The 21,649-nt window shown below is 41.5% G+C and overlaps 1 protein-coding gene across 2 annotated transcripts; it reads left to right on the top strand.

The window, feature by feature from the left end:
* The first annotated feature begins 170 nt into the window (after positions 1-170).
* Positions 171-20,827, top strand: LOC139209412 (ral GTPase-activating protein subunit beta-like). 2 transcript variants are annotated; one of them, XM_070839116.1, is made up of 30 exons: positions 171-267; positions 1,275-1,495; positions 3,876-4,078; positions 4,292-4,458; positions 4,563-4,749; positions 5,074-5,205; positions 5,730-5,908; positions 7,063-7,214; positions 7,353-7,590; positions 9,095-9,296; positions 9,390-9,557; positions 9,677-9,791; positions 9,989-10,136; positions 10,255-10,319; positions 10,424-10,568; positions 11,639-11,760; positions 12,203-12,385; positions 12,622-12,770; positions 13,351-13,538; positions 13,708-13,811; positions 14,071-14,223; positions 14,973-15,182; positions 15,401-15,559; positions 15,691-15,859; positions 15,998-16,120; positions 16,230-16,366; positions 16,454-16,562; positions 16,789-16,867; positions 17,556-17,704; positions 18,399-20,827. In XM_070839116.1, the coding sequence occupies exons 2-30, from the start codon at positions 1,319-1,321 to the stop codon at positions 18,590-18,592; spliced, it is 4,506 nt and encodes a 1,501-aa protein (XP_070695217.1). In that variant the 5' UTR covers positions 171-267; positions 1,275-1,318; the 3' UTR covers positions 18,593-20,827. The 2 variants fall into 2 exon arrangements, with proteins under 2 accessions (XP_070695217.1, XP_070695216.1); XM_070839115.1 differs by having other exon boundaries at positions 14,068-14,223.
* The last annotated feature ends 822 nt before the right edge of the window (positions 20,828-21,649 follow it).

The raw sequence follows: 21,649 nt of genomic DNA, 5'->3' as shown, positions 1-21,649 counted from the left end.
TTATAGGAGAGGTCTGGTAAAAACTGTATAGAATATACTTCCGGCTTGCCATACACTGCTGTGATTGGTTGTTTCGCTGAGGTAGGTGATGACGTAACAGCCAATCACAGCAGAGCGCACAGCAGAACGTCCCTCCCCCGTCCGTCCGGCCCATCCAATCTAGCACCAAACCAAGATGGAGGCTGTTATGGACTAGAGCAGGAAACACAGAAAGCACAAACTGCGAGTTGCACAGCTCTGTTATGACAACATTTCCAGTTGTTCCAGGTAAATTGAAAGCCCTCCTTGTTACTTAGCTAGACAGCAAACGTTAGCATCTTTGCAAAGTTAGGTAGCTAACGTTAGCACAGATGACAGCCAGCTCAGCTAATGTCAACGAACGTGCTAGCGCAGCGAACAGTAGTTAAGCTAGCTAGCGGCGTCGTATCAACTGTAACGTAGTTTGAGATAACTGATAAGTTAGCACGTAGAGCCGCTCGTTTTTCTTAACAACAGCTTTTTTGTCTTATTCAGGGAAGCGGCCTTGTAACACAGAGGCCAGCCAGCAGCTAACGCTAACTTCAGCTAATGTCATCAGCAAGATGAGGAAGATGTTTAGATGTCAGAGCTAGCTAACGTTAGCAAGCTAATGATTTTCAGAGTCGTTTCCTGGTTGTTATCCCTCCCGAGGTTTAGGATACAAATGCTTGGTTTGTTCCATTCCCTGACTTCGTTTAAGGGCGCAAAGTCAGTAAGTATAGTTATTTAACATATCCAATGTAATACTAGCCTTGATACTTCTTGTTTTCTCTAAAAAGGAGAGAACGTAACGGAAGCAACGACGTAAAAATCAGTCAGTTTGACAGGTCCTGTTTGCTGTCAAACTATATTTACATCAATGAAAACGAACGTGTGTTTTCGCTAGGCATGCAGTGATTAAATGATTAATTAATGGTTTAATCTAATGTCGTTGTTAACATTATACGTTTTAATCCTGCATTCTCCTTTCACCAAAAAATACACCAGCTACGTAACCAGTTAAGCAAGTTAAAGTTTAGATACTGCTTGACCGATCTTTTGATAAACGTCAAGATCAAATCGATTGTCAAAAAGAAGCGTTCTTTAAGAGGTGTGTTTGTTTCTCTGTTAGCTAGCAGGTCTACATAGTGACACATCTGGAAGAAGTATTCTTTATGCAACTGTACTGGTGTTTGATTTTATTTTAGCTAAGCAGCCTGTTTGCAATCCTCACAACTTGCCTGATTAAGTTTTCCTCTGGATTTGTGTGTCTGCAGGTGGAGGCAGGAGGTGTGAGTAGAGTGCAGTAGACATCAGCAGCATGTACTCCGAGTGGCGCTCCCTGCAGTTGGTGGTGCAGAGTGACCAGGGCCACCTCAGTGTTCTGCACACCTATCCCACCACCGTGGGCACGGAGGTGGCAAATGCTGTGGTCAAGCCTCTGGGCACAGCTGTCAGTCCTGTTGCCACCGAGAACATCCTCAAGACAGACAAAGAGGTGAGAAAGAGGACCACACTTTTGTATCTTAGGCCGGTGTGGAACGGTGCAATGTTAGACATATCATTTTAATTTCTTGGTAGTCTGCCAGGCTATCAGCTCCATCAACAAAGCTTTGGAGAGCCTGGTCAGCTTCATTCCCATATGATTTGAAGTGGGTTGGCCCCATCAATCCTATTTTAGATGTATTTTAGACAACACATGGCAAAAGAGTTTAATGTATACCACACGGTTTGATGGTGCTATCACTGCGCTAAGTTATTTTTTAGACTAACATACCATTTTATTAGAAAAATTGAAATTATTTTAGCATCTGGTGGGATATACAGCAGGATTACTGTTAGTAAAAACTGAAGACATCTGATTTCCCCAGTTAAGATTAGACCATCAATATATGTTTGAATGTGATGGAAAATAATTTCTGTGGACATACTGTTCAGGGTTACCAAGATGATGGAATTCAAATAATGTTTACTTTAAACGATCACTGTTTGATGCAACATGCTGTGTTTTGACATGTAATCAAAGGAACAGTCTCTTACATTGCTGGTGCTGTCTAAGTGCCATATGTAAGCTACAAGTTATTAATATATAGGAAGACCGAATCAGAAAACAGACTTCTGTTCACTGCATTCAGAAGACACGTCTATTTTACATACAGATATCTGTGTCATTACTGTGACAGCCAATGTGAATATGGTCAAAAATAAGTGCTATTTGCATCTCCTGACTTCTTACACTTTTTATTGTGTTTTAATTAGATGGCATTAACTTAACTGTGAACATTATATCCAATAAGCTCAGAGGAAAATAAATGAGACATATTTGATTTCTTTAGTATATCATTATTAGATTTGAACACCTAGACACATTTTCCTTTCCTTCTTTTAACCTTTTCTGTAAATCATCAACTTTGGGACAAAGACCAGACCTATGTTAGTGTCACTGTCATTATGTCATGAGATTGCATGCAGCAGGATTTATTCAAGCACCTCTCTGTATTTGGTTTTACTCATCATCCCCCTAATCCCTACAAGTTCAGGTCTCAGGTCCTGCCATTTAAATCATTACATAATGCCACCACCTCCATGTTTCTTGTACGGATGTTAGCATATGTGTAGACACTGTTTTTCACCACTTGGTGCTTGACATTGAGTCTAAAGAGTTAATTTTGTTATGAGATCAGAGTCCTTTTTATCTTAAGCTCTCAGAGTCCATTTGAGTGCCATTAGGCAAAACCTAGTTGAGCTGTCAGATGTTTTGTACTCAGGAGTGCCTTTGGTATAACTATTCTAGCATTTAAAAGCTTGACTGACTTATGTGTTACTGAGATGGCGTCCCCTATCTCAGCAGGAGGCTTAGGCTTGAAACACAACACACACTTAGTGCTGTTGGTACAGTCCCCCCTTCACTTAACTTTCTATGGTAATGAAAATGAACTCAGTTTGGGTGCCTATGGAATCTGGATTTGTTTATTTGCTCTCCATGCATGGATTATGCAAAATGTACAATTTTCAATGTTAAAGCATCTGAGATACATACTGTATATTCAGTGATTTTACACAAAATTGGTGTATTCAATAGGAATTTCCCAAGCACCTCCTGTAGGATCAGGACCGTGTTGGTTTAAAAAATATTTCAGCAATATTTCTCAGATATGCCATACATCTGAAGAATCTATTGGTTTGCACTTCACTTCATGCTGAGGATAAAGCTTATACAAATCGTCCTACCACTTCTGATCCACATTGACTCTCCTCCCTTCATGAGCATTACACAGAAGGTTGTAGGAAATTACACAAAATGTTACAGGAAATTGCCAAAGCCCAGCTGTTGCAGGCTTTTGATGTAGGTTGACTAAGTATGTAGCTGTGTTAGGTAGGAAAAGTATACAAGAGTAAAAGCTTGGGTTGAACTTGCCATGCCCATTACACTGAACTTAAAAGACCTGGATACAGATCATGGGCATGAAAACATGAATGGGACATCCCACTTTATTGTTGCTTTTGATACAGCAATGTTTAAATGTGACATTGAGTGTGAAATGATCTAGTTTTCATTCATCGTGCGTCTTCTCTGTCCCACCTGTTTTTGATTTAGCAAGAAACTAAGAAATATAGTTAAGAGAGGCAGTGCATTGTTATTGCCACCATCATTTTACTGTAAACCTTTGGCCTTCCGTGTTATGAGACACTAACTCAGATGTACTAAACTCTTCATGGTTACTCACTTGGCATAGTGCAGATGGACATAAAGGCACAGTATTATATCAAAAGAATGGCAGCTGAAGAAAGCACTGTTGAAAATGTGTTTTGGGAGGTGCCATTGGATACTCCTAAAACGTATTTACGTAAATTAATGAGAATTTATTGGTTCCTAGGTCAAGTGGACCATGGAGGTGCTTTGCTACGGTCTCACCCTCCCCCTAGAGGGGGACACGGTCAAGCTGTGTGTGGATGTGTACACAGACTGGATGATGGCCCTGGTGTCGCCCAGGGACTCCATGCCTCAGCCTGTGGTCAAGGAGCCCAATATGTATGTCCAGACCATCCTCAAACATCTCTACAATGTCTTTGTCCCAAGGTATGTCAGAAGCATTCACATACGAGCCTTTATCTCCCATTAGCTGTAGTTTTGAAATGTAAATATATACTTAATGCATCTTGTCTACATTTCTTTTTGCACCATGTCTGCAACAGTCATCTTACCTAAACCTCATACTACTCTAAGTCACATATAATGCCTGCTGTTTCCTTCCTGTTCCCTTTTTTCAAACACTCCCATCTCTCCCTCTAGGCCTGAACAGCACAGTCTGAACCACATCAGGCTTTGCCAGCAAGTTCTGACTGCAGTCCAGAAATTGGCACGAGAGTCTGTTTCCATGGTGAGGGAAACCTGGGAGGTGCTGCTGCTCTTCCTGCTTCGCATCAATGACACATTACTTGCCCCGCCCACAGTTGGAGGTATGCTCCGCCCCTATCCCACTCAACCTCTCCTGCTGAATTTACGTAGTTGTTACTGATGATAACTAATATCAATAATCTGCTAACATTTTCCTCTCTTTCAGTTGGGGTGGCAGAGAAGCTGGCAGAGAAATTGATGGCAGTGCTGTTTGAGGTGTGGCTACTGGCATGTGCCCGCTGTTTTCCCACGCCACCGTATTGGAAAACGGCAAGAGAGATGCTGGCCAACTGGAGACACCATCCTCCTGTTGTTGAGCAGTGGAGCCGAGTGGCCTCTGCTCTGACCTCCAGGTTAAAAAAAACTCTTCATCAACTCAATTACGCACGGATTTGGAGCTGAATAGAGTTTCATATAGTTTGTCACTGAAAGGGGGTTTTGTCTATGCTTCAGGTATTGTTGAGTTGTTCGATGATAGTTGGCTACTTAGCTTGTTTAACCTGTTGTGTCGACAAATGGGAGAAGCAAACCTTATTTTGAGCTAAACAGTAGTAGCCTCTGAAGTGGCAAATTTCTCAGTGGTTGTAATAATGACAATAGGAAAAATAATTAGATAAATGCTTGTATTCTCTACTGAGTGATAATCTGTCCATTCCTTTCTCACTTCTTCAATCCAGGCTTTTGCGCTTTACCCACGGACCATCATTCCCACCTTTTAAGGTCCCCGATGAAGATGCCAGTCTGATTCCCTTAGAGATGGACAATGACTGTGTGGCACAGACATGGTACCGCTTTCTCCACATGCTCAGGTGCATAAACCCTCATTTTCCTGTGCAGTCACCTGACAAACAGAGGCTCTTTCACTGTAGAACTAACTTTAATGGGCACAGATGATCTTTTCATGTGTTGTAAGGGACAGAGAAGTTCTAACACAGGGTGGAACTGAGGAAGTATTTGATATCACCCTTTCAGATATTTCCCTTCTCTATGTGCTCTACTTCCTGCTCCCTTGCTCGAAAACATCTTCCTCATGGTGTTAGCGCAGTCACATTATACGAATGGAAACTAATTCCTATTCATAGATAATTTAATTGCATTTTAAAAGTCATCACATTTTTCTTTTGTGGTTGGTGCCAGATGTGTTCAGAATGTCAATCATCACGGCACAGCTGTTATTATCTCAATGTTGACAATATTAAATGTCAGAGAGCTTATTCCATTCTTTCTGATCCACGGCAGAAACTGATGTCTGACATATGTAGGTAAGCTTTAGAAGCATCTAGAAGATTTTTGCTTAATTCATGAATTTGCTTCTTTCTGTACTTGTTTATAGCAACCCAGTGGACCTGAGCAACCCTGCGATAGTGAGCACCACTCCAAAGTTTCAGGAGCAGTTTCTCAACTCCAGTGGTATCCCTCATGAAGTGGTGCTGCATCCGTGTTTGAAACAGCTACCCCAGATCTTCTTCAGGGCCATGAGGGGTGTCAGCTGCCTTGTGGATGCCTTCTTAGGTAAGAGGATGCTGAGCTAAAGTGAAAAGCTCAGTCATGGGATATTTAAGATGGAATAACTTGTAGTAAATACCAAAATAAAATAAAACAACATTGGGGTTAAAATGTTAACATTACTGCTTATGTTCCGATGGTATACAAGCGGGAATTGAACAGTATAAAATAAATAAATGGGATATATAAATCCTGAGACAAATGGTGCAAAGTAGCTGAGGTAACCCATCACCTTCAACATGCTGTTGTCAAAGTTACATAACTGTAGCACGGACTGATTGTCAAAGCCTCCTCTGCATTACATTCAAAAGAGATGTTATGCTGACAAAAAATAAAACGTATCTTGAAATCAACGTATACCAATGGGTGCTGAAGGTTAGGAAAAATGCATTAGAAAATCTAAAACTCCCATATTGTTTAGAATAGAGTACAAAGGAGTGTACAGTATGTGATTAAACACTGAACGAGTCATTTTAAATTATTTCTGTTCTAACTGTGTTACTCCATTTCCAGTTGTTATTCAGGCACTACTCCAGAGTGAAATCAAGATGGAGGATGTCAGTCATAATTCCTGTTTAAGCATTTGAATAGAAACATGTCAGTGTGTATTTTTCTCTTTACACTGTAGGTGTCTCTGTTGAAAAGAGAGATGTACGGGAGAGGGTGTTCTCTTTTTGTCCAGTGCTGCTCTCTCATGGTACAGACATCAGCTGATACATCGTATAATAAGATGGGCATATGATGGAGTGGTCTGTTTATGGTGGTAATGATATTAACAACTGGGGTTAGTCTTGCCATAACAAAATGATGCTTCCCTGGACATCCAGTCTAAGTTTCAAGATCATCAACAAGGGGGTACAAAAAGTCAATCAAGATAAATGGATAACAGTTTTTGCTGATTTGTGTCTAACATCGTCTTGCATGTCTGCGAATGAATGTTATCTATGATCAACTCACAAAGTCTGAAGCCACTTCATTTTCTTCTCTATCTCATAACATTAGAAATTAGAATGTGGCTTCAAATGATTATATTTACCCATAGAAAGTTCTGTTCGCTTGAAAAGTGGCAGGATGGGTTCATCATATATCTGTTCTCCCCCTGCTATGGAGGGAAAAACACCAGCTAAAGTCCTCAGCTCATTTAAGCTTCCTGTCAACAGGTATATCACGTCCCAGAGCTGACAGTGCCCCGCCTACCCCAGTCAACAGAATGAGCATGTCCCCGCCCCCCTCCATCACCAACACTACGCCCCCTCACAGCCGCAAGCAACGGCATACAGTGGTCACCAAAACCACAAGCAAGAGTTCAACTGTAAGTACAATGAAGTCCTATTTATGCGAAGAAATCTCAAAAGATCATCTTCTCTGTGAGCGATTTGTCACCGGCACAGTGACATGTTGTCAACAGCCTAAGTAGTCTAATCTTCCTCCACCTCCCTCCACCCTACAGGGCAGTGGTAGTCAACCAACCAAAGCATCCCAGCAGCAACAGCAGCAGCAGCAAACTTCGTCCTCTCCGACCCTGCTTTCCAGCCCCAACCAGAGCAGTTGGGAGTCTCGGCCCCTGCCGGCCCCAGCGCGGCCAAAGGTCAACAGCATCCTCAACCTGTTTGGCCAGTGGCTGTTCGACGCCGCTCTGGTCCACTGTAAGCTCCATAGCGGCCTCAGCCGAGACCCCAGCATGACCGGTAAGAAGCGAGGCGATGGCTAATAGCATTTCCATTTATGCATGGGCAGGTGGGTGTTTTGTTGCTGTTCATTAGTATGTGTTTTTGTGGAGTTACCTGTGCTTTTGGTGTCTGTTATTTTTCACTGTATGTCGTCGGGATATCCTTTTTGCTTTTTTCACCATTTTCTCTGAAACTTCCTTGTGCCTTTCTGTGTGTGGAGGGCTTGGTTAGAAGTGGCCTGGTACGAGATTTCCATCTGATTCTAATCCATTTACATTTACCAACTATTTAAACCTGGCTAAAACTGCATATAGAGTATAACCCAATGCTAAGGACTTCATATAGTCATTTTATTGGTAAAATCATCACTAGAGGTGTCAATGACAACACATACAGTACTTGTTATTCAAAAAGAAATTTGGCTCATCATTGGCTCTCCATTTATTTTTCTCTTTTTGGTGTAGTGTCCTGCACGTGTCTACCATGTCTGATTAATGTTAAAGAGTTGTAATGGGTCATGTATTGAGGAGAACAAAAAAACAACACAATTCATGCCTGATATGAATTGATCCCAAAATATTGGATTTGCTTTGATTTTGTCTCTCTCCACTATTTCTGTTATCTTGCAGCCTCTTTTATCCAAATTCTCCTTTCTTATAAATCTTGTAAGTAGGAACGGCAGCTTTTTTTCCTCACTTGATTTGCGTTTCTTGAAAAAAAAAACTTCCTGCTTTTTAGTTGAGTTCCTCATGATCATCGTCATTATCGCCATTGTTTTCTGTTCCCACTGCTTGTCATATATATATATATAAAAGTCCACCAGCGTTCTCTCAGCGTTTCTTCAGAGGTGATGGAATGGATTTCACCAACTGACCACTTGTCTCGACCATAACGTTGCCAGTTTGTGACAACGCCACCCTGCTTTAAGTTCTCATTTTCTTTTCATTTGGGTCACACTAATCCTTATTATTTAGTTTCAGACCCCCTCAAGTTCAGCATTAATGTTTTGTTTCTCGTAATTTCCTTTTGTATTGTCAGTTCACTTGAGTTTTGATTTTTTTTTATTGGTTTGGTGCCTCAATGCATGTAGTGAATGTTCTGTACCTTGAGTGACAGTCATATATAATTGCAACCGCGAGGGAGCTGACACACGGATTTTGCTTTGTGGTCTTGCATCTGAAAACATTTTATCACCATCACACATGCTTTGTGGCAGTGATAGGTAGAAGCTCTATGGCAAACTCTTTGTGTCAGAATTCCCTTTGAATGCTTTTAAATGATGTGAGTGTGTGTTTGCAGTCATTGAAGTCTTTGTTCCCTCTTGTTGTGATAGCGATAAAATGTTTGCTTAATGGTGCTTTTTTTTAAATTATTATTTCATTTTTATTTTTACTATGTTTACTCTTTATTGTTGTGTGCATATAGTAGCTCCATGTCTATATTTCTCATACATGCATGTATACTAATGACCACATTACAATTCAGGGTCCTTTCATTCTCTGTCTCCTTCCCCTCTCTACAGCGATAGCCACTCAAGTAGGCCTGGAGCTTAGAAGGAAGGGTTCTCAAATGTCCACCGACTCCATGGTGTCCAACCCCATGTTTGATGCCAACGAGTTCCCAGAGAGCTATGAGGCAGGGCGAGCTGAGGCCTGCGGGACTCTCTGCCGCATCTTCTGTAGCAAGAAAACTGGAGAGGAGATTCTGCCTGTTTACCTGTCCAGGTAACAGTCAGGTTATTTTGGTTGTCACTGACTGTTGGATAAAAGATTTTAAACTGTGCAAAACTCTAAGTATTCCTCTTTCTCTTCCTGCAGGTTCTACATGGTCCTGATTCAGGGTCTCCAGATCTCCGATTTCATCTGTAGACCAGTCCTGGCTTCTATCATTCTCAACTCTTCCTCTCTTTTCTGCACTGATCTGAAGGGTATCAATGTGGTGGTGCCCTACTTCATAGCTGCCCTGGAGACTATTGTACCAGACAGGTTAGACTGGCAGTATCTGATACAAGTTTTGGATCAGTTTTTATGTCCTTAGCTTATTTTATTAACTGGATTTTCAGACCATATGATTTTAGTTTGTGAGATTTGTTTTACTCTTACAGAGAGCTGTCTAAATTCAAGATGTATGTAAATCCTACCGATCTGAGGAGAGCCTCCATCAACATCCTGCTTGCCATGCTGCCATTGCCACATCACTTTGGCAACATCAAATCAGAGGTAACAGCTTTGGTATCTGTACATTTATTTCAAATCTGATACTTTAGTGCAGGATTTAATATATTCCCAGGTTTGCAGTGTGAATTTAATCATTTTCCTTGAACTTGAATTTTCTGCACCATAAATCCACTTTTCAGTTGTCCTTCAGTTAAAAACAAGTATGCCATCCTCTGTATCATGTTGATGTCGTGCTTTAGGTTCTGTTGGAAGGGAAGTTCAATGAGGAGGACGGGTGGCCTCATGACCAGCCTGTGTCTTTCCTGTCCCTGAGACTACGTCTCGTCAATGTCCTCATAGGAGCACTGCAGACTGAGACCGACCCCACCAACACACAGCTCATCCTGGGTATCTACTGGCGTCTCCGTATCATCTTAATTTCTTTGTTTTTGCTACTTGCTTAGGATTTCTGCTGACTGCAACCATTTTTAGGCTGTGTTAAACCATTTCTGTTCCTCCCCCTCAGGTGCAATGCTAAATATTGTTCAAGACTCAGCACTGTTGGAGTCCATAGGTGCACAGACTGAAACAGTAAGGCTCAGATCACTACTGTTATCTACTAATTAACAATTTATAATTCTAGAAACAGTGTGATGGACTGGATCACTAAGATTGTTCTGTTTTTGTGGTGGTAGGGGAGTATAGATGGGAGCAACATGGCAGTTAGGAGTCAGAGTCACAGCCGCACCAACAGTGGTATTAGTTTTACCAGCGGGGGCAGCACGGAGGCCACCAGCCCAGACTCTGAGCGTCCTGCCCAGGCCCTGCTTCGAGACTACGGTAAGACAAACGGCATAAACTAATATCCTTGTGCCTGATGAATTAACACTAAGTGCCTGCTTTGGTCAGATTGTTCATAACAGCGATATTTCATGTGATCAGTACCTGCTTGCTTATCAATGGAAAACATGTTACTTATTCAACTAATATATTTGTTCTTTATAGCTAACGTGGTTAAAGTGGTATGCAGGGTAAAGAAGCGCTGGGTAAAATGTCTATGTAGGTGAAACCCAAGTTATCTGCTGTGATGCTGTGCAGTTGAACAATAGTTTGGTATTGAGATGTATGGAGTGCCTTCGCTGATTGCATTTTCATCTCTAATTGATTGGTTGCAACAATGTTGGCTAATCAAAAACATTTTCCAAAGATTTTGCCTTTTCCTCAGTAGGACTGAACGATGAATGAATGTGTTGGGACATTGTGATGTGAGAGCCATTTTTGATTAAAAAAAGATTATTTAATTTTGCCCGCAAGGTGCATAGTTCCTATTAGACGGGGCGGTTACATTGTGTTGTCAGGCTCAGTAATTTACAGGAAAACCAAGACTTGAGAGGAGGCAGGAGTCAGACCATTGTGTCATATGCTGCATTTTTTTTATATATCTTAAATTTAGACATTACTCTGGATGGGACTAAATTAACAGCAATAATAAGTTGTGCTCTACATCAAACAGTGAGTCATATTCTGAGAAATTCTTTCCTCAGATGTTAATAAATATTAAGTAATTTTGAAAACTGTCAGGATATTTATCAGATTGGCCGAGTAATTCATTTAGCTGGATGCTGGATGATCATATCATTCATAAAGTTTTGTTTTCTCTCAGAGTCAAAACTTGATCACTCAGCCCTATTCTCCTGCAGTTCATTCATTGTTTACCCTTCAGTCTACCTGAACTACTGAACTACTCTATTCTAATGCATGCTTTCAATATCATGACATATCTACTAACTGGGTATCCAGGACAATCACCTGTTGTCCTGCATACCTTAGCTATGTTGCCTGAATCCTGCTTTGCTCTATTCTTTGCGGTGTTTGGTATTTCGAGGTGTTATATGGTCTAGCTTTTCCAGATACGGCGGCAGGCCTGCTGGTGCGAAGCATCCACCTGGTTACTCAGAGACTCAACTCCCAGTGGAGGCAAGACATGAGCATTTCACTGGCTGCCCTGGAGCTGCTGGCTGGGCTTGCCAAGGTAAAGTTACAGTGTTCAAGAGGACAAAACTAATGGTGCGTTCAGAAGTCAGAAGTTTGCCGCAAGGTAGTTGCCCTCAAACTGTCAATCCAGTACCGCAAATTACCAGAGCGAAAAACCTGTTAATGGCTGTACAGTTGGCCACAATTAACTGGTGCACCTGCTTTGGCACACTGCTCTGAGATGTGTCATTTTCTAAATAAGGTGAAATGGACAGTAATTTGCTTTGAAATGTAAATAATCAGCACTTGATATTGCACAAATGAAGAGTGCTGAGAGTAGGCCAATGGGACATTGAGATTATTTAGATTTAGACATAAACGCTAGCTAACAACCACTTATATACGGAGGCAAAAATTGTTCGCAAGTGCTTGAAATGATTAATTTTTGTAATGCGACACGTTCTACATTTTCCAATGTTTTTTGTATATGTCTGAACCAGGTAAAGGTGGGAGTAGACTCTGCAGACCGTAAACGTGCTGTGAGCTCTATATGTGGGTACATTGTGTACCAGTGTAGCCGTCCAGCTCCTCTCCAGTCCCGAGACCTCCACTCCATGATTGTAGCTGCCTTCCAGTTTCTGTGTGTGTGGCTCACTGAACACCCTGACATGCTGGATGAGAAGGTACGTTTTCCCTCAGATGTGTTGTTGGTTAGAGACAGAAATTAGTTTGGTTAAAGAAAACTTCTACCAAGAACACACAGAAAATGGCATACTACAGAGAGAAATTATTCAGTCAGAATTTTGCATGAACGTTTTGTTGGTGATTATGTCGAGTCTAAGCTTCATTCCATGGAAAGAAAAAACATTCACTCCTGTTCTGAGATTCCCTCTCCTTTTCTGCTTTTGGGGGGGATCAGGACTGTTTGGTAGAGGTGTTGGAGATTGTGGAGTTAGGAATCTCAGGCAGCAAGTCCCGACAGGAGCAGGAAGTTAGACATAAAGGGGAGAAGGAGCACAACCCAGCTTCAATGAGGGTTAAGGACGCTGCTGAGGCCACTTTGTCCTGGTAAGATTCCTCAAAGTTTCTACTGTCGTAGCAAAGCATATTCTTATTCACACTTATTTTCAAAATTCCCTTTTGCTTATCTTGTCATTGAAACCAACTGAACTGAGTTTTGTGACTTCATATATATGTAGTAAATTACATATTTACATGTCCTGGGAAAAAAAATTAGTACCCAAATATCAACAAATATTGACCTTTCAATATTTGTTAATGTCCCGGCATGTCACTGGGTATGTATGTATGTATGTACAACAAATTTTGCAATATATTTGCTAATATGTAGTATAAAACATAACAATTTTGAACATTATTTATGAACTATTTATTATTTTTTATTATTTATACATTATTTTTGACTGCCAAGGGAATTTCGTAACTTTGGTTGGACTTAATTGTAGTTGTGCGAAATTGTGTATTTGCTGTATTTTTCTTGCTGCTACAGTGACCTAGATTCCCCAGGTTTTCTGCTGATCCTGCACACAGAACACAGATGACTATTACAAAATAAAACGTGGTGTGCCTATTGACCCAGTTTCTGTATATTTTTTGTTCATGCTGTTTTTGCTATGGTGTTCCCCAGTATCATGCAGGTGTTGGGGGCATTCCCTTCGCCCAGTGGGCCTGCCTCCACCTGCAGCCTGCTGAATGAAGACACCCTAATCCGCTACGCCAGACTCAGCGCCACAGGAGCCAGCAACTTCCGCTACTTTGTCCTTGACAACTCTGTCATCCTCGCCATGCTGGAGCAACCTCTCGGCAATGAGCAGAGTCAGTAGCTTAGCATCCGGTTTACTGGGATACCGGGGAGAATTAAAGTTACTTAGTATAATTTTAAAGTAAAAGTAGAGTCAGAATCACCTGCCAAGTACCAAAAACTGATAAATGAAAATAACCCGTCCTGTCCCCCCTATAAATGAGAGTTTTTCTGTCCTGACAGACCCCAGTCCATCAGTGACAGTTTTGATCCGAGGGACGGCTGGCAGACATGCCTGGACCATGCAGCTCTTCCACCAGCCCAGAGGAGCTCGAGCCAATCAGAGGGTGAGATCACACTGTAGCTTTCTGCATCATTAAACACATTAAACACAATGGTCTGCAATTGACTGGTGACTAGTTGCTTAAGGATGTAGACAATAGATGGATGGATGGATAAACACAACAATGCCAAACCAATATCACTTCAGAATTGTTTTAACATGCATGCTTGAGTTTTGCTTTTGTAAAACTTGTTCCTCCACATCTGTTTTGCTGATGACCCAACTCTGCTCCATATCTGCCTCGGTCTCTCCTTCCACAGCAGGTGTTTGTTCCTGAGGGCCGTCCTACGCCCAACAATGATGTGGGGATCAAGTACAACGTCAAGCAGAGGCCCTTCCCTGAAGAGGTGGATAAGATTCCTCTTGTGAAAGCTGATGTCAGTATTCCTGACCTGGACGACATTGTCAGTAAAGAGGTGAGATTTGCTTCCTGTTGAAATCTGTCTTGGATCTTGTATCCACATTATGACTAGTTACATAGAAATTCAATCATTCGACCATTGAAGTAAGCTAAAACAAGGCTGTATGTTGTCATGGCTGAAACAGAGCCATGCAGTAAATTAATCATTCATATTATTTGTTATTATACAAACTCAGGTGTGTTGTATGGGCTGGCAGGATGATTCGAGAGCTGCAAATACACTGAGTAATTGCCCGCACGTGAGTTGTTTTTGGAGAGATGAAATTTCACTTGGGTGTCTCTTGGGAAAGACAGGGTCAAATCATCTGGTTTGCTGGCAAATATGTGATGATTCTATTGCTCGGTGTCTCAATCCAATGCAATACCCTTACAATAATTTGTAGCTTTTAATGCAATCTAAAACCACTACCAACTATGGTGCCAAGTTCAGAAGAGGAACATTAAAAGCTTCACAAAGATGGATTTATTGTAGAGCTGTTGTACTGGATTGGATTAGATTCTGCAGGTTTAACTAATAAAATGGCAACTCATTCTCCACCTAAGTGTTTCATACCAGTATTCTAAAGCACAGATACACACAAGTGACTGTATTCACATCAACATTGGGAGGCAACACCTCAGTAATTGGACGGTGGGACTTGCCCTTTGTGGTTCAATGCAGAACTATGCAACAGAGCTCCATTCATCAGCCGCAGCCTCTGAAGAATTGTCTTAAAAAATTACATGTCCCCTTCTTTGCTTCAGCTGGACATTCAGCATGACAAGCTTCGCATTCTGATGACCAAGCAGATAGAGTATGAAAACGCTTTGGAGCGGCACAGCGAGGAAATCTGGAAGTCCAAGCGTTTCCCCGACCCACAGACGGAGTGCAAACCCCCTCCACCCTCACAGGAGTTCCAGACAGCACGCCTCTTCCTCTCTCACTTTGGCTTTCTGTCTCTGGAGGCACTCAAGGTTTGTAAACTCAATCGAGTTTTTTTGAGATTTTAATCCAACTCTCCTGGATTGAAGTTAAGAAAAACAATATCTGTAATATTATCTACAAGCCCCCTAGCAACTGTGATTCTATCTGAGTCTGTGGGATGTAAAATAATAATAAAATGTATGAAGTTTTAGTGTTAAATGCATTCTTTACATTGTTTAACACATGTACACTAATTTATCATTGATAGGAGCCCAACAACAGTCGTCTACCTCCTCATCTGATCGGCCTGGAGTCATCCTTGCCAGGGTTTTTTGATGACATCAGCTACCTGGACCTGCTTCCCTGCCGACCATTTGACACAGTCTTTATTTTCTACGTGAGGGCTGGACAGAAAAGCAGCCCTGAGGTGAGGAACACTGGCTGATGGACTGGCTAAAACAGTATACTGTGTGTTTATTGACAAGCTTGTATTTAATTAGAACTGAATTCAAAAGGCTAGAAACTCTGAACAAGTGCTCTTGTGCTTTTGGGAATCAGATCCTGAGGAATGTGGAGTCATCGTCCAGCGTCCAGCCCCACTTTTTGGAGTTCCTGCTGTCTTTGGGCTGGCCTGTGGACGTGGGACGCCACCCAGGATGGACAGGACACCTAGATACCAGCTGGTCCCTCAACTCCTGCTCCGACAGTAATGATATACAACAAACAGGTAGGCCACTATGCTAACTATCGTATTAGATCTCAGGAAGACTTTGGATTAATGCACATAATGGAAACTCTTATGCATCTACGTGTTGGATGTTCGTGGAAAAGTCAGTAACTACTCCTTCTGTTTTTTCAACTGTAGAGGAAGCAGCTACTCCTGAGGACACGGGAGGTTCAGTGTTCAACGGTGAGAAGAAGGTTTTGTACTATGCTGATGCTCTGACAGAGATTGCCTTCGTTGTTCCCTCTCTAACAGAAAACTCTGGTAAGCATTCTCTCCTTTGAATACAAATCGATGGATACTGTATATGAGGTAAACCCAGTGAGGGATTCAGGGTTGACAGAGTTGCCATTTGCTCTTTGTTGTCACCCAGAGGAGTCATCAGTGCACAGTGACTCCACAGTGGAGGCAGACACCAACACAGACACCGTGCCTGGTTTACTCAAACAACCCAATCTCACACTGGAGCTGTTCCCCAACCATTCTGAAAACCTGGAGTCTGCCAAAAAGGTAATGTCTGGCTTATGTGAGTGCATCTTCTTTATTTTTTATGTACTGTTTGCTTAACCTTGCTGTGTTTTTGTGTTATTTCTGTAGCTGAGTCCTTTGGTGAAGACAAAGAGGTCATCGACTGGAAAGTCTTTCCCACCACTGGGTCCAGAGACAAAGGTGTTTGTGGTGTGGGTGGAGCGGTTTGATGATATCGGTACATAACTCTTTATACTGTCCTCCTGTCTTGCAATTTGAGACTACTAGTGGTGGGGTTACATTTATTGTCTCTCTATGGATATTACATTTTCTTTTCCAGTATTTTCTCTGGCTCAGTCAGTATGTTACTCCACACAAAATCCTCCAAGTATGAAATACTCCTTTGTAAAAATGTGTTTCTTGAGGACTGAGGTACATGCATGCCATTGTTTTTGTGTCTTTAGAGAACTTCCCTTTGTCTGATCTCTTGGCGGAAACCAGCACTGGCTTGGAAGCTAGCATGAGCAACAGCACTTCCTGCAGGTATGTTTACGCTCAAAACACTTTGCTGCCAGTGCAGAGAACACATGGCTCACGAGTTGGTTTTGGTCAGGTGCAAAAATGGCAAAACAGCATGTGCTCTGACACGCAGGATAACAAACTGTGAAAAACAGGAAGTACAACATGCAGTGTGTGCAAAAGCAGGCAGCGAAAAGGAACTGGGGCAGAGCTGTGTTATGTGTGTGACGTGGCATGAAGGAAAATTCTGTTTTTATGAAACATGATTCATATGTGCATTGTTTTGGTCGCCCGTCTTTTTAACGTTGAGAAGGAAAACTACTCAGTGGCTTCATTTGAAAGATTGTGGATAGATTGACATCAACTGAGGGAAAAGACCACAAGCCTCCGATTTAAATGGATTGTATTAAACCAAATTAAAAGTGCCACTATTGAGAGGATGTTGTCTGGGGGGGTGTGATCTGATACAACATGACAACCACTCATTTCATTAGCGACATTTTCTGAGTGCCCAGGTTCTCTTACATAATGGTTGGTGGCATTTGAGAACAATGCAAAACTGACTTCTTATTCTTTTTAATTAAAATGCTGAAAACAACATCAGACACATTATCTCTGCTTACACAATTGTTTCACATGATTCATTGACACTGATTGCAGTCTGATCTGTCAGGATAAGTCACTTGTGTTTTTCTCATTGCTCCTGCTACAGGTCAGGGTTACTAGAGAAGGACGTTCCTCTGATCTTCATCCACCCTCTGAAGACGGGACTCTTCAGGATCCGGCTGCATGGAGCTGTGGGTAAATTTGGCATGGTGATTCCCCTGGTGGATGGCATGGTGGTCAGCCGCAGAGCACTAGGTAATGGCTCACATGGCTCTCTGTTTATGTTCATCCCTCCCTATCATGCCCCCTCCCCCTCCATTAGAAGCAACAGTTCTTAATGCATCATGCGGTTTCCAGAGGGAATCTGTTGGGCTCATTAATGAGCTTAATGAAATAATGATATGCACACATTAGTATTTTATAGCTGCCATTTAAGGTTAAGACGCACAGGAAACAAACTCCATTTAATCTCTTAGTATTGTTTTACAATGCAGAAGTCAGGGTTTGTAGTACAAAGAAAGCATGGCTGCTAAAACAGAGAGAACGCCAGTGGAAATGTCATGGTTTAGCAGTATCATGAAAGAAATAACTGGAAGCGTTTACTCTCCTGTGCTGATATGCAAATTTACCTTGAAAATGATAATAAACTCTTTCTGCCTCAGTGCATGTTATGCCACTCTTGGCCAGCAGATGGCATAGTAGCAAGCTGTAGATGCTAAAAATGTACAAGTGAACTATACATTTAAAACGATATGTATATTTGTCTCTTAGTGAAGGCAGTTCGTAGTGTTACAAGTCCTTTCCCTCGCTCATTTTTTAATCTTTGTTATTTTTGTCTTGTTACACAGTTCTGTGTCAATATATTATCATGCTTCATCAGTCGTTTATCTGATTCATGAAATGCCTACTTTGGCCTGATGAGCTGCTGTGTGTGTCCTCCTGCCGACAGGGTTTCTTGTGCGCCAAACTGTCATCAACGTGTGCCGACGGAAGCGCCTGGAAAGTGACTTGTACAACCCACCTCACGTGAGGCGGAAGCAGAAAATAACGGAGATTGTCCAGCGTTACCGCAACAAGCAACTGGAGCCTGAGTTTTACACCTCGCTCTTCCACGAGGTGGGGGAGGGAAAGCCTCACCTCTAACCCCCCTGTCCTGTCCTAACACTGGCTCACAAGCGCACACTACAACACACACATACACACACACTCTTATGCTATACTCAAACACCATTTAAAACCGTGCGTGCACACACACACACACACACACTCAGAATCTTTATATTTATACTGTACTGTTTTGTTATTTATATGAATACATATATCAACACTGTCTGCCTTTGACTCTGAGAGCAAAGTGTCAAAAACCATGCCAAGGTGGAAAAAGCTACATTTGTATGTCGCAGCCACTCATTGAAGATTTGAATGGCTGAAGTTCAACAGTGACTTTCTCTCCTCATTTAGATTCATGCTTTGTGGCAAAAGAGTTTCTGCTTGTCATTAACTGCAATACAATAGTTACACTGTTGGCCTTTCTGAAATTGTACAAAGTTTGTCCTTTAAACCCTGTGATATGAGTGAATTTCATGATGGTTTGGTAATACAGACTTGTGTCCAAAATCCAAATCTGCATATCTGTTTTTGTTTTAATCAAACAGATTTATGGTTGGATTTTCTGCCAAGGAGATAAACATGTAAACATCATATAAAATCTTTTATAATATGTGTCGCTGCTGCCATGAAGCAGGTGGCTTCCAGAGAAGACAGAAATGATTGAAGGCATTAACCCATGATCTAATTATACAACAAACTGTCATCCACGTGCACCTGCTAAAGTCTTCCTAGTGCAAACACACATTCGGCCATCGCAGCAGCTGACTGAGCACGCAAATATTGCTGTTTATATATATTTTTATTATTTTCCAGATGACTTCTAGGAGTCTTACGTTGTATTATCGTATGCGAATGTCATTTTTCTGACACTTGCGCTGTCTCTGTGCCAGTCTGAAAGTCATCCCATCTCACAACAGCCACTGCACTGTGTGTGTGTGTGCGTCTGTCTGTCTGTCTGTCTGTCTGTCTGTTTATGTATGTATGTGTGTGTGTGTGTGTGTGTGTGTGTGTGTGTGTGTGTGTGTGTACATGGCTGCATGTATGCTTGTTAAGCCAGTCAAATCATTTACACTACAAGGACTCACAGTGACCCCTAAAAACCCCACGTAAATGGGATTTAAAGATGAATTGCTTTTACTTTTAAACAAAGGAGAATCTCAAGACGATAAAGTGCTGAAAGTCTGTATTTTGTGGGTCAAGACGTAACCCTGGAATCGGTTTACTCTTAATGCTCGCTATCATTTGAGTTTACTGACAATGAGAGTCGTTATGGAGCTCCTGGAGTTGACACTTGATGCTTGCGGGGCTAACATGAAAGACACTGCAGTCTCTGCCAATACTAAACAACTCCAGCACAGCTGAAGCGTCTCGCTCCTCCAAACAAATCAATGGAGATGGATTCAAATGCCAAAACGCTCGATGTAGCTTACAGCGTTATGTACAACTTGCATTGTGGCTGAAACTTTTTTTTTTTTTACTCTAAACCCAGAAGGATCATATTTAACCTTGTCAGTTATATTCAGTTTGGATAACCGTAATGTGCAGTTTTGCCTTCACACTCATTTTAGTAACTTTTTTTTTTTTTGTTCTTAGTTCACAATTTGTTTCACTTTTGTTTACTCACTGTACTTTGGTTTTGACTCAAGCCCTCTCACTGTCTGCCTGTAACAATGTGAATTTATTTATCACAGCGATGGAACAGGGCAAACACCTCTAGTTTCTTTGTTATATTGGAGAGTCTTAATGCACTGAGCACATTTTACGTTTATTTTCTATTCCCTTTGGTTACCTTACATGTCTTTTTGTACTTTTGTGCATTTTGAAAGAAAACCCTGCTGAAGGAAGAGTTTTATCTTGTGAAATATGAATGAAGGAGAGGCGTCGTGGAGTTTTTAACCTATCATGTCTAACTGTGTGACTCACTTTTTATGACGGTGCTTTATGCACATGCCTTTTTTTGGAAGGAAAAAAAAAAAAAGTACATTAAATATGCTTCAAAGAAACTACATACAATCAGTCATACCTTGTATCCTATGTTACTCCTTTTGATGTTTGATCATATTTAAGGATTCGCCATGTACAGAAGAGGAGGATGATATGTAAATATATGATAGTGTAAAGCATTTACAAGTTGTCTGTTGCATTCCTCATCTGAGAAAGGTTATGTATGTATGCAATTATGTGTGGGAGGATCACAGTGGGTATTGAATGTAACATGCATCAATTAAAACTATTATTGACATTTTAAATTCTCCCATTGCTAATATTTGACTTTTTATTCACAGGGCGTCGATGAGGAATAAAACGAAGACCCACTTTTACTTATTTGATATCTAATTGGCGGACTCGGTTACTTTTTTTAGAATATATCTGCACACTTTTCAGGTATTCTGTTGTGAATGATTGCACCACAAACAAAGAGTGAATGCAGCCTGCGGCGTTAACCGCTGGGTGAGAGCGGGACCAGCAGCTCAGGGAGACACCTGTGGCAGTGGGTGTGCCTCCATGCCCCCAAGCTGTGATGAAACAAAAACCTACTTTAAACTAAAACTCCCTTCATATTTGGCCTAATGTAACAACACTTCTCATGTATTCGTTTATTCGTGTGTGTGTGTGTGTGTGTGTGTGTGTGTGTGTGTGTGTGTGTGTGTGTGTGTGTGTGTGTGTGTGTGTGTGTGTGTGTGTGTGTGTGTGTGTGTGTGTGTGTGTGTGTGTGTGTGTGTGTGTGTGTGTGTGTACCGCCTAAGGTGAGCTGTTTAACAGATCACCTGTGCTCGTGTTGCTGCACCTGTGCCTGCATCCAGCAGGGGGCGCCTTCCTCTCAGATTTACTAGCTAAGAGCTCCAGGTGGGGACACAGACAGGTGGGGGCCTGAATACTTAACCTGGACAATTTCTAGCTTCTCAATATGAATAGCTAATAGCTTTATTTTTACTGAGTTGGTAAAATGAGTGTTAAATGTTCATTATAGTTGGAAGTCTTGCCTTTCTGACCTTTTATTTCTTCCGCTGCATGTGTTGAATTTGACAAGAAGGAAAAATACTAACTAATATAACTATAAACCACCATTTTGTTCAATCTTTGTATGTT

Source organism: Pempheris klunzingeri, chromosome 11 (assembly GCF_042242105.1).
Source record: "Pempheris klunzingeri isolate RE-2024b chromosome 11, fPemKlu1.hap1, whole genome shotgun sequence".
NCBI lineage: Eukaryota > Metazoa > Chordata > Actinopteri > Acropomatiformes > Pempheridae > Pempheris > Pempheris klunzingeri.
Note: the sequence above shows the minus strand (reverse complement) of the source record. Positions and strands in the feature narration are given on the sequence as shown.

Bases quoted from the DNA above. Each gene is read 5' to 3' on its own strand.
- LOC139209412 (XM_070839115.1), top strand. From the start codon at position 1,319: ATGTACTCCGAGTGGCGCTCCCTGCAGTTGGTGGTGCAGAGTGACCAG. The intron at 9,297-9,389 runs GTAACAGTCAGG...CTCTTCCTGCAG, and splicing joins CTGCCTGTTTACCTGTCCAG to GTTCTACATGGTCCTGATTC. The intron at 9,792-9,988 runs GTAACAGCTTTG...GTCGTGCTTTAG, and splicing joins TTGGCAACATCAAATCAGAG to GTTCTGTTGGAAGGGAAGTT.